Source organism: Peromyscus eremicus, chromosome 7 (genome assembly GCF_949786415.1).
Source record: "Peromyscus eremicus chromosome 7, PerEre_H2_v1, whole genome shotgun sequence".
NCBI classification, from domain to species: domain Eukaryota; kingdom Metazoa; phylum Chordata; class Mammalia; order Rodentia; family Cricetidae; genus Peromyscus; species Peromyscus eremicus.
The window spans coordinates 83,751,245-83,768,514 of record NC_081422.1 but is presented as its reverse complement, the minus strand read 5'-3'; the positions used below and the strand labels follow the sequence as shown (position 1 = coordinate 83,768,514).

At 38.5% G+C, this 17,270-nt stretch overlaps 1 protein-coding gene across 1 annotated transcript in view; it reads right to left on the bottom strand.

Annotated features, from left to right (window-relative positions):
* Window positions 1–14,161: 14,161 nt before the first annotated feature.
* Window positions 14,162–17,270, bottom strand: part of LOC131915663 (tripartite motif-containing protein 43-like) — a 119,041-nt gene continuing 115,932 nt past the window's right edge. Inside the window, exon 14 of the mRNA XM_059269069.1 lies at window positions 14,162–14,242. Within this exon, the coding sequence (XP_059125052.1) occupies window positions 14,162–14,242 (81 nt within the window). The remainder of the gene's footprint in view (window positions 14,243–17,270) is intronic.

Sequence of the window (17,270 nt, the reverse complement as noted above, 5' to 3'; positions counted from 1 at the left end):
CTGAAACTCAAAGTTTCTAATTGGTAGCTTTAAAAGGATGTTATCACATTATTCATGTTATCTTAGTGTGAAATTTAAGATTTAGATACTAACTTGGAGAATTATAGGGTTCAGCAGACTAGAAAGCAAACATTAATTGGTAGGAAGAATGAAGGAAGATATTAAGGGGGTCATGGTAGAACACAGGTGACATGAAGGGAAAAGGGGGAATAATGGGAGGGAGGTCTGAGTGGGGAAAGGGATGGGAGGGTAGAACAAAGGAGGGTTAGCACTTTGAAAAGGCTAAACAGAAAATTCTAAGATTAAATATATACACAGATAGTCATACAAAAGTGTGTAATTGGAATTACTCCATACAGGGAATCATCCCAGAAGCCATGTCTTGCCATATAAACATTTGAGTGCCTGGAAAGATGGCTTGAGGTAGCGAACACCTGTTTTTTGCAGAGGACCTGGTTTTGATTCCCAGAATTCACATGGTGTCTCATCACCATCTTTAACTTTAGTTCCAGAGGGTGTGACCCGTCCTCTGACCTCTGAGTGAGTTAGGTACTTATGTGGTACACTAACATAAATACACGCAGGCTAAACATTCATGCACATAAGATAAAATAAGGCTAAGTTATTTTTGAAGCCCAGTGTCTGTTAGTAGATGTGTATGTGGGCATGTTCATTGGCATGTGTTTCATCCATGCCTGTAGCTAAAAGTTTTGCTGTGTCCCAACCAGCTTGTAGTCCAGACAATTCTCTCCCACTCATGTCCACCAGGTAAACACATAGAGGCTTTTATTAATTATAACTGCTCGGCCATTAGCTCAGGCTTATTACTGACTAGCTCTTATAATTAAACTAACACATAATTCTTATCTATGTTTAGCCACCTGGTTTGGTGCCTTTTCTCAGTTCTGCCTTGTCATCTTTTTTCCTCTGTGTCTGGCTGGAGATTCCTGACTCAAGCTAATCTACTGTCCCACTTATCCAGAGGGCCCAGTCCAGTTCTATGGGGGCTCCTCAGCCATTGGTTCATATTTCATGCATTTCCACTATTTTAGCTATTTGTCCTTGTGCTTTTTCCAATCATGGTCTCTATATCTTTCACTCATACAATCCTTCCTCTCTCTCACCGATTGGACTCCTGGATCTCCACCTGGGGCTTGGACGTGGATCTCTGCTTACACTTCCATCAGACTCTGGATGAGAGTTCTATCATGACAGCCAGGGTGTTGTCCATCCCATCACCAGAGTAGGTCAGCTCAGACACTCTCATGACCATTGCCAGCAGTCTACTGTGGAGGTATCTTTGTAGATTTCTGGGGACCTCTCTAGCACTCTGTTTCTTCCTATTCCCCTGGGGTCTTCATTCATCATGGTATCTCCCTCCCTGTTCTCACACTCTTCTCATGATCCAGCTGAGACCTCTCACCCCTAAGCTCTCTTTCCTCCCGACACTTAAATCTCACATAGTGACTTAACAGCACATCTGATAGCTCTAGAAGCAAAGAAGCAAACTCATCAAGGAAGAGTAGAGTACAGAAAATAATTAAATTGAAGGCTGAATTCAATAAAATAGAAATAAAGAGAACAATACAAAGAATCAATGAAACAAAGATTTGTTTTTTTGAGAAAATCAATAAGATAGACTAACTAACCAAAAGACAGAGAGAGAATATCCAAATTAACAAAATTAGAAATGAAAAGGGAGACCTAACAACAGACACTGAGGAAATTTAGAGAATCATTAGGTCATACTTCAAAAGCCTGTTCTCCACAAAATTGGAAAATGTAAAAGAATTGGACAATTATCTGGATAGGTACCACATACCAAAATTAAATCAAGACCAGATAAATAATTTAAATAGACCTATAACCTCTGAGAAAATAGACTCAGTCATCAAAAGTCTCCCAACTAAAAAAGCCCAGGACCAGATGTTTTCAGCACAGAATTCTATCAGAATTTCAAAGAAAAGCTAATACCAGTACTCCTCAAGTTTTTCCACATGATAGAAACAGAAGGAACATTGCCAAACTCTTTTTATGAGGCTACAGTTACCCTGATACCCAAACCAAACAAAGACACAACAAAGAAAGAATTGCAGATCAGTCTCCCTCATGAACAATAACACAAAAATACTCAATAATTTACTGGCACACTGAATCCAAGAACACTTCAAAAAACCATCCACCATGATATAGTAGGCATATTTCCAGAGATGCAGGGATGGGTCAACATATGAAAATCTGTAAATGCAATCTGCCATATAAATAAACTGAAAGAAAAAAAACCACATGATCATCTCATTGGATGCTGAAAAAGCCTTCGACAAAATCCAACCCCTTCATGATAAAGGTCTTAAAGAAAACAAGGACATAAGGAACATACTGAAACATAATAAAGGCAGCATACAGCAAGCCTACAGCCAACGCCAAACAAAATGGAGAGAAACTCAAAGCAATTCCACTAAAATCAGGAAACAAGACAAAGCTGTCCACTCTCTCCATTATCTACTCAATGTAATATACATAGTTCTAGCTAGAGAAATAAGACAAAAGGATATCAAGGGGATATAAATTGGAAAGGAACAAGTCAAACTTTCTCATTTGCAGACAATATGATAGTATGCATAAGTGACACCAAAAATTCTACCAGGGAACTCCTACAGCTATTAAACACCTTCAGTAATGCGGCAGGATACAAGATTAACCTCCCACCCCCAAAAGAGAAGTCCTCCTATATACAAATGATAAATGGGCTGAGAAAGAATATCAGAGAAGCATCATCCTTAACAATAGCCATAAACAACATAAAATATCATGGGGTAACTCTAACCAAACAAATGAAAGACATGTATGACAAGAAACTTAAGTCTTTAAAGAAAGAAATTGAAGAATATATCAGAAAATGTAAGAATTTCCCATGCTCTTGGATAGGTAGGATCAACACAGTAAAAAAAAAAAAAAACAATCTTACCAAAAGCCATCTACAGATTAAATGAAATCCCCATCAAAATCCCAACACAATTCTTCACCGACCTTGAAAAAAAATACTCAACTCATATGGAAAAACAAAAAACCCAAGATAACTAAAAGAATCCTATACAATAAAAGAATTTCGGAGGTTCACCATCCATGACTTTAAGCTCTACCTAGAGTTATAGTAATAAAAATGGCTTGTTATTAAAATAAAAGCAGACATGTAGATCAATGGAAATAAATCAAAAACCCTAACATTAATCCAAACACTTATGAACACCTGATTTTTGACAAAGAAGCTAAAATTAAACAATGGAAAAAAGAAAGCGTCTTCAACAAATGGTGCTGGCACAACTGGTTGTGGGCATGTAGAAGAATGCAAATAGATTCATATCTATCCCCATGCATAAAACTCAAGCCCAAATGAATCAAAATCCTCAACATATCCAGTTACACTGATCCTGATAAAAGAAAGTAGGAAGTAGCATCAAATGCATTGGCACAGGAGACCACTTCTTAAATATAACACCCATAGCACAGACACAGAGAGCAACAATTATTAAATAAAACATCCTATAACTGAGAAGCTTCTTTAAGGCAAAGGACACAGTAAATGAGACAAAATCGCAGCCTACTGAATGGGAAATATCTTCACCAACCCCACATCTGACAGCAGGGTGATCTCCATTATATATAAAGAACTCAAGAAACTAGACATCAAAATACCCAATAATCCAATTAAAAAGTGGGGTACAGAGCTAAACAGAAATCTCAACAGACAATATCAAATGACTGAAAGACATTTAAAGCATTGCTCACTATCCTTAGCCATCAGGGAAATGCAAATCAAAATGATATTGAGATATCATCTTACACCTGTCAGAATGACTAAGATTAAAATCACTGATGACAGCTTATGTTGGAGAGGATGTGGAGTAAGCAGACACACCTCCATTGCTGGTAGGAGGGCAAACTTATACAGCCATGTTGGAAATCAGTAGTTGGTTTCTCAGAAAATCAGGAATCAATCTTCCTCAAGACCCAGCAATACCACTATTGAGTATATATTAAAAACATGCTCAACCATACCACAAGCACACTTGCTCAACCATGTGCATAGCAGCATTATTTGTAATAGCCAGAACCTGGAAACAACCTAGATATCCCTCAACTGAAGAATGAATAAGGAAATGTGGTACATTTTCACAATGGAATACTACTCAGTGGTTAAAAATACATGACATCGTGAAATTTGCATGCAAATGGATGGAACTAGAAAGAATCATCCTGAATGAGGTAACTCAGAACCAGAAAGACAAACAGTATGTACTCACTCTTAAATGGATATTAGATGCAAAGCAAAGGATAACCAGGCTACAATCCACAACCACATCGAAAGGCCCCAAAAAGGAAAATAGTTAAGATCTCCTGGGTAAACTGGGAGGGAAGGTAGAAGGAAAGGGATAAGGGATGTGAAGAGAAGGGCCTGAGATGGCCGAGTGGAGGGAGTGACAGAGAGGGAGAGCAAATAAAGAGATATCATTGTAGAGGGAACACTTAGGGGATTAGAGAGTAACTTGGTACTAGGGAAATCACCAGGAACTCATAAGGACTAAGACTCCTAGCAAGAATGGAGAGGGTGCCCGAACAACCTTTCCCTATAATCAGATTAGTGACTACCCTAATTGTCATCATAAAACCTACATTCAGTAACTGATGGAAGCAGATGCAATGATCCACAACCAAGCACTGGGCTGAACTCCTAGATTTCAGTTAAAGAGGAGGAGGAGGGATCACAGGAGCAAGTGTGGTCAAGATCATGATGGGGAAAATCACAGAGACAGCTGACCCAAACTGGTGGGAGGTCATGGACAGCAAGGGAACATGCATGGGATGGAATGAGGCCCTCTGAACATGGGTGACAGTTAGGTGGCTATATCTGTTTGAGGAGCCTCTGGCAGTGGGCCAGGACTTTTGCAGGTGCATGAAATGACTTTTTGGAACATATTTCTAAAAGTGGGGTACCTTGCTCAGCCTTATTACAGGGGAGAGGGACTTGGACCTGCATCAGCTTAGTATGCCAGACATTGTTGACTCCCTAACAGAGGTCTTAACCTCTCTGAGGAATGGATGGGGTGGTAAGATGGGGGGCTGTTGGGGTGCAGTGGGAGAAGGAAAGGGAAAGTGAACTGGGACTGGTATGTAAAATGAAAACAAACTTTTTAAAAATAGAAGAAAAAGAGAGAGGAATGATGGTAGGAAGGAAGGAAGGAAGAAAAAGAAAGAAAGAAAGAAAGAAAGAAAGAAAGAAAGAAAGAGAGAGAGAGAGAAAGAAAGAAAGAAAGAAAGAGAGAGAGAAAGAAAGAAAGAAAGAAAGAAAGAAAAAAAGAAAGAAAGAAAGAAAGAAAAAAAGAAAGAAAGAAAGAAAGAAAGAAAGAAAGAAAGAAAGAAAGAAAGAAAGAAAAATAAGAAAAAATACAAAAGTTCTTGAAAATTAAAAGATCTTATGAAAAGACAAATTAGTAATGAGGAGTAAGTGGTATAAATTTGATAAACTAGGTTCAGGTTTTCTTTGCAATTTCTTGCTTTGGTTTATAAATCAGAGTTTTATTAAAATATGTGACTTTGCTAATTTACTTTTCCTATGGGTATTCTTTAACACATATGTAACATAATGGGAAAATACTGAGTCTAAAACCTCAGCAATAACTGAATTCTAGACCCAGGTACAATGACTTATAAATCAGATAATTTTTCATAGTTTTTACTTTAGCATAGTAATTATAATACCATCTGTATTTTCCTTGTTAGGATTTTTAATTTAAATTTTTATGTTTTTGAGAATATCACGCATGAGAACTGTATTTACATCATTTGTCCCTTTAGTCTTCTCCCCACTCTTTTCACAGCCCCTATTTCCCTTCAGATTCATGACCTCTTATTTATTGTTGTAGCATACAAAGGGCTGAATATATGTATATATATATATATTATATATATATATATATAAAACCTACTGATACATATATTTATATTGTATATGCACAATACATTTGTATTGTATTCAAAAAATAAAAACAGCATGTTATTGGCTCAATAACATCATTGTTGATCAATGGAATCAAATTGAAGGTCCAGACACAAATCCTGGATGTATCAATCAGCTGGTCTTCAGTATACTTTGGAATCCCCCCAAAAATATACCAGTGAAGAAATGAACTTGCTAGTGAGAGTGAGAGCAAGAGGACAAACAGTAAAGATGAGAGAGTTTCCTTCTTCCATGTTCTTTATGTAGGCTGCCACGAGCTAAGATTTAAGGTTGATTCTAAAACCTCAAAATATCTGAGTTTAGTTGGGGTTTCCCACTTCAAATGATTCAATCAAGAAAATTTCCTCACAAGGAAAATCAGATCCTCTTGGGTTTTAGTTAATCAAACATCTTTTTTTCCATCTTCCTTTTGTGTTTTTGTTTTGTTTTGAAACAGGGTTTCTCTGTGTAACATTGGAGCCTATCTTAGAACTCACTCTGTAGACCTGGCTAGCCTCGAACTTACAGAGAACTGCCTGCCTCTGCCTTCCAAATGCTAGGATTAAAGGCATGTGTCACCAATGTCCTGCTTCTCCACGTATACTTGACCCGTCTGGCTCTTACAATCCTTTTTCCCTCTCTTCAGAAGGATTTCCTGAGATCTCTCTAATATTTGGCTATAGATCTCTCCATCTGTTTCTGTTAGTTACTGGATGAAGCCTCTCTGATGAAATCTGGGGTAATCACCAATCAGATCACAGAAGTTGGCCATCTCAGGCTACCTATCCACTATTGCTAGGAGTCTTAGCTTTGTCATCCTTGTAGATTCATGGGAGTTACCCTTGCGTCGGTTACTACCTGACCCTGAAAAGTGCCTCCCCTTTTCAATCGTCTCTTTGAGTACTCTCCCCCTCCACTCAATCTCCAAGCTGATTCTTTATGTTCCCATCTCCTCCCACCACCAGTTTACCCAGGAGATCTCTTATTTCTCAGTTACAGAGAGTCCATGTGTCCCCTCTTGGGCCTTCCTTGCTATATAGTCTATTTGGGTCTGTGGATTGCAGCATGGTTATCCTTTACTTTAGTGTTGATATCCACTCATGAGTGAGTGCATAACATGTTTGTCTTCCTAGGTCTGGGTTACCTCATTCAGGATGATTTTTTTTTCTAATTTTATCCATTCATCTTTAAATTTCCTGATATCATTATTTTTAACAGCCAAGTAAAACTCCATCTGTAAATATACCATATTTTCTTTATCCATTCTTTGGTTAAGGGACATCTAGATTATTTTTAGGTTCTGGATATTAGAAATAAAGCTGCTATGAACATAGCTGATCAAGTGACAATGTGGTATGATTGTGTATCTGTTGGATATATGAGCAAGAGTGGTATCAATCACTGGGTCTTGAGGTAGATTGCTTACCAATTTTCTGAGGAACATCCATGTTTATGTTCAAAGTGGCTGTGCAATTTGCACTCCAACGAACAATAGAGGAATGTTCCCCTGCTTCAAATCCTCTCCAAGTTCTCATTGTATACCCTAGGCTAACCTTGTAGTAAAAAATCCTCCTGGTACAGCATCCTATTCCTTAGGATTCTAGGATTGAAAGTGTGAGCTACTACACCCAGCTAAGCAGTGACTCAAGAAATCTTGTGGGGACTCCCTGCTGTATGAGTTCAAACTTTCATCCTTTTGGAATAATGTTAGTTTACCGGAGCTCATCTATTGCAAGCATTAAGAAAAGACACCAGGGAGGAAGTGGGTGTGGACTTTAGAAACTACATGAAGAAGGAACAGAGGGAGAAAATGATGTAATTTAATTTTCCAGTAATAACATATTAGAAATGTAAGAAAAAAAACATGGCCTCCATGTGCAAAGCAATCAACAGTATCTGACTGAAATGTTGAAGATTCTGCAGGGTGGTGGTGGAGTCTGTCTTTAATCGCAAAACCTGGGAAGCACAGGCAGATGGATCTCTGTTAGGTCCAGGCCAGACTGTTCCACACAGCTACTTCCAGGAGAGACAATGCTACACAGAGAAATTCAGTCTCTGATTAGAAACAAAGTTGCAGTACCTGAAATGCTTCACAGGTCTATTACAACAACACCTCACTATTCTGATAATAAACTATCTCATTTATGAACACTATTATTGTGATGAAACAACTTGACCAAAGCAACTTGAGGAGGAAAGAAATTATGTGGCTTACACTTCCTTATCCCTGTTCATCATCAAAGGGAAGTCAGGACCAACAAGAACTCACACAGGACAGCAACCTGGAGGTAGGAACTAAAGCACAGGCAGTGGAGAGATCCTGCTTCCTAAGTTTTTCCCCATGGATGCTCAGCCTGCTTTTTTATAGAACCCACCACCTTCAGCCCAGGGAGAACCCTACAACAATAATCTGCCCCCTCCTTCATCAATAACTAAGAAAATGCTCTACAGGCTTGCCCACAGCCCATGTTATGCAGGCATTTTCTCAAATGGGTTCTCTTCTCTCAGATGACTGTAGCCTGTTTCAAGGTGAAATAAAAATATTCAGCACATCTGTGCTCCTACTAGACACCAATAATGTAGTAAAATGTTATATAGCTGTATGTAAACATGTATGTATATGTATACACACATATACAGCTATATAATATTTTTATTGTGTTAGAATTCTTCTGACGGTCCTGAGCATACTTAAAGAGGGCTCTAGCACTTAGTCCTAATAAGTAATTCTGACAAGTTTGCAAAAACAAACTAATAAATAAGAAAAAAAAACACTTTGAAAGGAAGTGTTCTTTGTAGAATATGTGGACCACAGATGAAAGGAAACAGTCAACCATCTTTTACATTTAATAGTACTGTAATATTTAATAGAGTTGAAAGAGGTAACATTACAGAGTAAAAACTTTAAAACAATAGAGTACTGGATTACATCTTCCTATGATCATGTGTGGCCACTGGATATACAAGGCCTGACAGGGTAATTGAAGGTGCCAGGAGGATACCTGTATAAGAGGGAATACTTGATAACATTCAGGAAGCTTAAACATCCATCCTCACAATCAAGAAGCACACCAACCTGGCCCAATGGCTTCTCTATGTAGTGCCGGGATACTGGGCATATGGTGAGGAGACTGTAATGATTACCCTCCTTCACACACACAAGAAGAAATGCACCCTCAGATTCAATCAGTTGGTTACTACTGCTTAACCAGGAATCCTTACAAACTCCCACAGCCCAGTCACAAGAGTCCTTCAAATCAATCTCCCAGTAATATATCCCTGAGATGAAGCTCTGTGATCCCCAGGAAGCAAAATAGAATCCAGCAGAATCCGCAGGTGTATTTTTATGTTGAGGTTTGAAGCTGAATGTTCTCATGACATTAAATATGTTCATCTTGGAATGAAGCATGGCTATGTTTTCAAAGAAAATTTGAGCTGTGGGAAGTGTCAATATTTTAGTTTAAATAACCATTTACATTTCTCAAGTGAGTGAAGTCCCCAGAATCTTCTTGGATTTTAAAAAGAGAAAACTAAAGACTTGAGGTTAAATGTGGCTTAGATACTTCCAAGTTGAGGATATACACAAGAAACAGAATGGTAGCATGCTGAAGAGTTTTTTGAACATTTTAGATGCTGCAGAGAAGAGAGTCTTTTTTAATCTATGGAGTAAAATCCAGTATAAGAAATTAATTGCTAAAGAATTTAAAGGAAAATATTCAAATATATCCATCACTGGCTACACTTAATTTGAATTAGACTCTCCTGAATTAATTTATCATTCCTTATGTCTCAGTTAACAACTGATACACTTTTCACCCAATATCACATACAAGCAACATTCATCTATGTTTGTTTATTTGTAAGATGGCCACGTGATTAAATATGATTACAATGTGACTTACCTAGACACGTGTCTGGAAAGTTAAAATATTTGTGTTAGCAAAGGTTATCACATTATTGAGAGGTACCTCTGGTCATTTTTTCAGTGGAGACACTCACCTTGGAACTGGTTGTAATTTTCAGTCAGTCCAGTGATGGGTAGGGCATTGAGTTCCGGTTTCACAGCCTGGGGCATGCTCAGCTGCATTTACTCACTCTTGCAAGAAGACATGGATCTGCCATGGATCTGCCATGGATCTGCCTGGTGCTAAAGATATCAACAAAGTGATTAGGAAAAAAAATTCACTCCAAGAACAGCCAAATGGCTCAGTGGATAAATCCATTGCTATACAAGCCTGACAACTTGAGTTCAATCCATGAAACCAACAATGGAAGGAGAGGACTGTCCCCTGAAAGTTATCGTCTGACCTGCACACATGTGCAGTGGCACATGTGCATGCACATGCACACATGTTCACACATACAAATAATTATAACAAATCAATTTTAAAGGTAACAACACTTATCTGAACATGTTTCAGAATAAGCATTTTTGGATATTATAGTGACCCCCATGATCAGCAGGCAAGATAATTTATTCATTGATGCTCTTTCTGAAACCATGCCTGATACCAAACTCTTTCTCAGTGGTTCCTGCCCCTGTATTTACTACCAGGAAAATACAGCCCATTGTCCTCCATGTGTACGTTTTTAAATTAGAAAATTTAGCATCAGGCCTCATTACATACACTCTTTCACTAATATGTACTAAGTAAAGGTACTTCCTGGTAAAAGAGTGCAGAAATCATATCCATGAGAAGAATCTCAAACACATAATACACAAAAAATTGAGTATTTATTACATGATATATATCTGCACTTTGCTAAGGCAGCTTGATTGTTTTTATAGCATATTTGATGGTATACTGGCATGCACTGATGGCTAAATTTACCTTCTAAAAATGTCATTCAAATCCTGCAAACAAAAAAAACCCTTAGATTTCTGAAGCAATGGCATACAATGTTTGTTTATAAAGTTAATATAAACGTCAGTCACCTTTACACCAATCTACCCTGAAAATTTTTATGTCTCAAGATGATGCCAACCAAGTAGATTAGCAGAAATCAAATTTTTGATGAAATCAGACTGGAGAGTAAAATTTGAGAAGGACATGGGTATTGACTGTACATTGCTTTTGAACCTACAAATATCTGCAAAGATAACTTTCACTGAGCTTTCCTAAAAACCAGAGTAAGGACACTTCAAAAGGATGATCTAAAATCCTGCATGGTGCTTCACACCTAGTTCCATGACTGCAGGATTAGAAGTCAGAAGATTATTGTGAGTTGGAGTCCATCAGCACTACATCTACACCATTTTCACCACAGTATAGGACCCTATCTCAAAATCCCAAACTCTTAAGAACTCTCCATAACACGGCTTTGAAACAGAAGAAATTAAGTAATAGCTTTCTTTAAAATTGTGCACAATATCCACGAAGAGGTAAAAAGGGAGGATTGAAAACAGCAACCACTGAAATTAAATATTTCTGAAAAGGAAACCTCCTGTTATAAATACAGGAAATATTGAAAGCTATCATAGTATAACAATCACCAGTGTGGGCCTAAGACAATAAAGAGTCTTCCTGCTGCTCACCTGCAGCAGGACCACATATGGCTCCTGGGACATTGCCATCAGCTCCTGATACATACCTCTTAGTTCTTTGCTGTTTTGGACCATCATGGCTTCATTTGTCCTGAGTTTGCTTAATACACACTGGCCTTCATTTCACATAGACTCAATGTGTTTCTCTTCCTCTTCACAGAGGAGTGGGTACAGTTTTGTATACTCTGACCTGATCGTTTGTTTCCACAGAGTCAGGTAGTCCTGTAGAAAAAGGACATTCTTAATCATATTTGCAAAGTGGTTTTGACCTCCTCCGTTGCACCCTCCTACACTTAAATTTCACAAAAGACTTCTAGAACTCTGCTACAGAAACTGTGGTTGACTATCTCCTCTTTTCAGAAAAGGTGAATTCCTTGGTTTCATTTATTTCTTCTTTATTAATTACACAAGCAAACAGACACTAAGCATGTTCACCCATATTAGAGATGCAAAGGTGCCTGAAGAAAAGGTATTTATTCATAAGTCATAAGTTCACAAAGATATGTAACTCTACACGTAGTAATTAGAATTCATGGTGTAGTCTAATGCAGTGTGCTCAACTGTCAGCAATTCACTCATATTCCCAGACTCTTCTGCCACAGCCAGACCATTCTTTCCATGAGCAGAGATATATTATACACACGGAATTAGAGGCCAGCAACATATTTTCCAAGCATCATATCCCATGCCTTATATTCAAATCTTGAATGACAAATTTTGAAAAATATCTGCTTAGACCAAATTTTAAGCATGGTTCTCATACTCACCATCCACAGAGTTGTCATTCTGTTCTCTGCCTCTAAATTATCTTGATTTTCTTGGATCTTATCCCATAAAGATGGCATTTGCTTCACAAGTCTTTCCTGTAAAAAACAATAAATATCCATTTGCATAAGACTGTGACTCGTAGATGCTTCTCTCTAGTTGAGTCCAATGTGTATTTTCTAATTTAGTCTCTAGTCATAAACACTTTTAAAAGATACAAATTTGTATTGCAGTTTTCGGTGACCTGGGCATAATGTATCATAAAATACAAATGATCTTTACACTCATGGGTCTCCCAATGGATGCTTATACTTATAGTCACCTTTACTTCATTAGATGTTAATAAAGTGCCACCATTCTGAAAACAGTGCCTTTGTCATAATGAGGACCAGCATCTTCCTGTGGTTTGCTAAGCCTACCTCTCTCCAGCTTTGAAGTTCTCTCAGCAGCATCACTTACCATTTGACTCTCAGCAGCTGCTTCAATGGGACAGTGTCTGTGTCATCTGTGCTCATGGGAGTTAGAACAGAGTTGACAGAGGAAGATCCTGTTCTCAGCACAGAAGATCCTCTTTGTTTCTTTGTGGGTCATACACTTATGCTACTCAGAGCTCAGGTCCTTCATGAGGCTAGCTTTTCTGACAACGGACACCAGCTTCTTCAGAACAATGTTGGTTCTCAAGTCCTTCTGAGATGGTTCCCTACACATAGGGCATTGGACAGGAAGTTGGATGTCTTCCCAGGAAACGTGGAGGCAGGTTTGACCGAAGCTGTGGCCACAGCTTGTGGTGACTGGGTCTGTCAGGCAGCTCAGGCAGAAGAAGCAGGTGAGTTCTTTCTGGAAGGCTTGTGAGAGGTCTGACTCCATTTCTCTGAAAGAAGAAAAGCAGAATTGCTATTATTGGACCCCAGAGTAGCTAGACATTGCACATAATTTGCTTCAAGTTGTGATTCAATCTGTGTATTGCAAAATATGCTTCATTTTTTGGTGACCAAAAATCAATATATGTATAGACTTTCAGTTGCTGATCTTTTCTGTTTCAGTCTTTTTTTTTTTTTTTTTTTTTAGTTTTTTGAGACAGGGTTTCTCTGTGTAGCTTTGCGCTTTTCCTGGAACTCACTTGGTAGTCCAGGTTGGCGTTGAACTCACAGAGATCCGCCTGGCTCTGCCTCCCAAGTGCTGGGATTAAAGGCTTGCGCCACCACCGCCCGGCTGTTTCAGTCTTTTTAACAGAAGTACACATTGATCTGATGGACTTTGTGCCCTACCACCTGTGTCTTCTTTGGAGACTTCATTCAAATTAGTACCTTGGTTCATGGACTGAGACAGGATCCCCAGTGCTTATGGAAAAAAATATACACTGTGGAGTGATCAACCTCCTTCATGTACACATGTTAGCCTTTCACTACAGACAGAGATATATTAAATATATGTTTCTATCCAAGAAAACACTCCCTACTTCACATGGTGTGGGGCGTTTACCCACCAGAGCTCCCCAGAGTTTTCTTGAGTGTGAACAGCAGGAAATATTAGAAGGATTTGTTGCGGAGAATCTTGTGGAGATAAACAGATAGAAAATAAAGGATAGCCTCCAGAGGGCCTGGAACCTTTTCCAATGGTCCCGACTGTCTCTGCCCCAGGGTATTTATAGAGATGCCAAGGGGTGGAGCAAAAGACCCCCCCTCCCGCCCCAGCACAGCCAAGTGCAGACCATCCCAGACACCTGCACTCAAGCCCATGGTCCTAATCATCCTCTATGTGGACCTGCTGGGTAAAGCCACCAGGAACCCCAAAAGGGGCTCCTACAACATGGTCCCTATTAAATGCTTTGCTTGATTTCTCATTTTCGCATCTTAGTCATTCACATCCCACTGTTCTGCCCCTTGACTCTTGAAGGCAATAGTAGTTACTTGTCTTCTTTCTGCTGGGAATACCTAAAGAGAATAACAATTATGGTGGTTCATAATTCAAGGATATTGTTTATCATGGTGGAGAAAAAATGGCAGCAGGAGTTTGAGATAACTGGTCACATTTCATCCAAAATCAACAAGCAGAAAGCAAGGAACACTTTCGGCTCAGCTACTGTTCCCTTTCATCCTCAGTCTGAGAACTTAACCCATGGAATGATCAAGTGATCTCATAAACATTTACTGTGAATCTTTCCAAGTGTCATTCTCCTCCAAATAATCCTCTACAGACACCCCCAGAGGTTTCCATGTCTTTCCTAAATCCCATCAAGTTGAATTCTAGAGTAGTATCTGTGGAAACTTGTTAGTTTACCAAAGATACAGTTCCTGGCTTCAGTTTATGGGATGAACCTGAGGCATAAAGGAAGCTCTCATGACTATATTTAATCAACAGGTGCTCATTGCCCTTCTCTATGAACATCTACACAAATAAAGAATCTTGGTTTGACTGAGATGAACATCCCCCAAATAACTTCAGCTTCTGAAGTCTGAAGCAAATGGAGTCAATGGCTTTAGCTGGTTTTCCCATTTACCTTGAAAAAAATACTAATACTCATTGTCAAGATTATTTTAGAAAAGAGATGGAAACTCCAATGCTAACTTCCTTAACTTATCTGATGGCCCTCATTTGGTATTTTTTCTGTACATTAGATACTTCATTCCAAAATAATTTATGAGTTCATAGAAATAATGAAAACTGAGCACAGAATTAAAAAACTATACCATATTATAAACAGAATCTACTTTCCTGAATAGGATAGTGTGACTAGTTTTCTCTAATTTAATCACACGTATACTTCCAAACTAGTAAATCATCAATCTATTCAGAGAAAGACTGTGAATGGATAAACTAAAATTATCTATAGCTGTAACTCACAGTATATTTACAAAGAAATATGACCAAATGGGAGTAGAATCTCTTTTGATAAATAACCAAATTTTAGGCATTTTTAAGCAGAAACCTCAGTTTGATAATACATTAAAAATAGGAAATTTAAACGTCTTTCCACCAGTAAACTGTGTACCCACACAAGAAATAGTCTCTGGCCTCAGCAGTGTTTAGTTGAGACACAGCAATATTAGCTCAGCTCTGGGGTATGATCCTCAATGTGTGGAGGAGATAGATCTAGCAGTCTAGGTGCCAGAAGATATGTAGACTCACTCTGTCTGGTCTAGAGAAGAATGAACCTGGCTGGGCCCTGGAGTGTCCTTATATACTCTCTAAAGACCATGCCCACTTCCTCCCATGTTGCTTTTACTAATGCTTGCTGTAGGTGAGCTCCTGTAAACAGCAGTATTCTAAATGGATGGAAGATTGAATTAACTCTATGGCCAGTATCCACAAGCAAATTTCCACAAGGTTTCCTGAGTTCCTGCTTAACTGGGTGTGGTAGCTCACACCTTTAATACTAGAGTCTTAGGGAATGAGCTGCTGAAGCATGAGAAGTTCAATGCCTTCCTAGGATATACAGTGAGAACTTTTCTAAAAAAAAAAATAAATAAAGAGAAATTTTGCTATAATATTTCACTGTTTCTAAATGATGTGCTTTTACTTTTGCTTTTCCTTTTGTAATTTCACAGTTAATGATATCAATCTGTGATTTTAGCAAATATCAACATTAAAAAGTTCTCAATAATTCTTTAGAATTTTGTTCAACTCATTATTACCGTATTCACCTTAACTGCAATTTTTTTGAGATTCATTCCTTTCTCTACCCACTCAACTGTCTTTTCTTTTCTTTTTTCTTTCTTAAATGAATACATGGGGAAGCCCTGGTGGCACATACCTTCAATCCTAGCATTCTGGAGGGAGAGGCAGGCACATCTCTGTGAGTTAGAGGCAAGCCTGGTCTACAAAGTGTTTTCAAAGATGTGCTCCGTGATATACAGAGAAATAAGGTCTCAAAAAAAAAAACAAAAACAAAGAAAAATGTATTTGATTGACTAAACCCAAGAGTCTCAGATTTTTCTTGTGAGAGAATTTTCTTGATTGAATCATTTGAAATGGGAATCCTCACCTAAACCCAGATGTTTTTAAGGTGTGAGACTCCACCTTAAATCTTAGCTGGTGGCAGCCTATGTAAAAGGACATGGAAGAAGGAAACTCTCTCATCTTTGCTCTTTGTCTTCTTGCTCTGACTCTCACTGGCAAGTTCATCCCTTCCCTGGTATAAAACTTATATTTTGGGGGCATTCCAAAGTATGCTGAAGACAAGCTGATACATCCAGCCTTGTAGACTGAACCACTGGTCTGTCTGTCTCTCTCTCTCTCTCTCTCTCTCTCTCTCTCTCTCTCTCTCTCTCTCTCTCTCTGTGCCCATATCCATTTAGTTTTGTTCCTCTAGATTCAGCGTGGTTGCTACACTTATCTCCTGGGTTTTAGTTAACTCCACATGTAGTCAAACTGACAACCAGAAATAACCATCAGAAGGGCTGACCACTTTGTGTTGGATGATCAGTTAGGGAGCTCATCCCTAATAGAGGCTAATTCTTTTTTTAAATATTTATTTATTTATTATATATACAGAAGAGGGTTCCAGATCTCATTACAGATGGTTATGAGCCACCCTGTGGGTGCTGGGAATTGAACTCAGGACCTCTGGAGGAGCAGTCAGTGCTCTTCACCTCTGAACCGTCTTTCCAGCCCAGGGCCTAATTCTTTGTCTAGGGATGTGACTCTCAATATAGATGTATCTATTGGGGTTCAGATCCCCATGATCTCTTGATATTTACATTCTGTCCAGTTGTGGTATTCTGTGAGTGTCTGCCTGTATGGCTGATCGATTCTTTTCTATGTTCTTGTAATAAGCATGACTAGGCTTTTCTTACTTGATCTTAAATCTAATGTACTATTCAGGTTAATAGTAAAGCAGATCAAGGATAAATTGTTTTATGGATTGTGAGATCAAGGCAAAGATAGGAATAACTACAAAGAGGACTGGCAAGAAAATTGTGCTTAGTATTATTTGTCATGCAAGTTGTCAACGTTGAGATG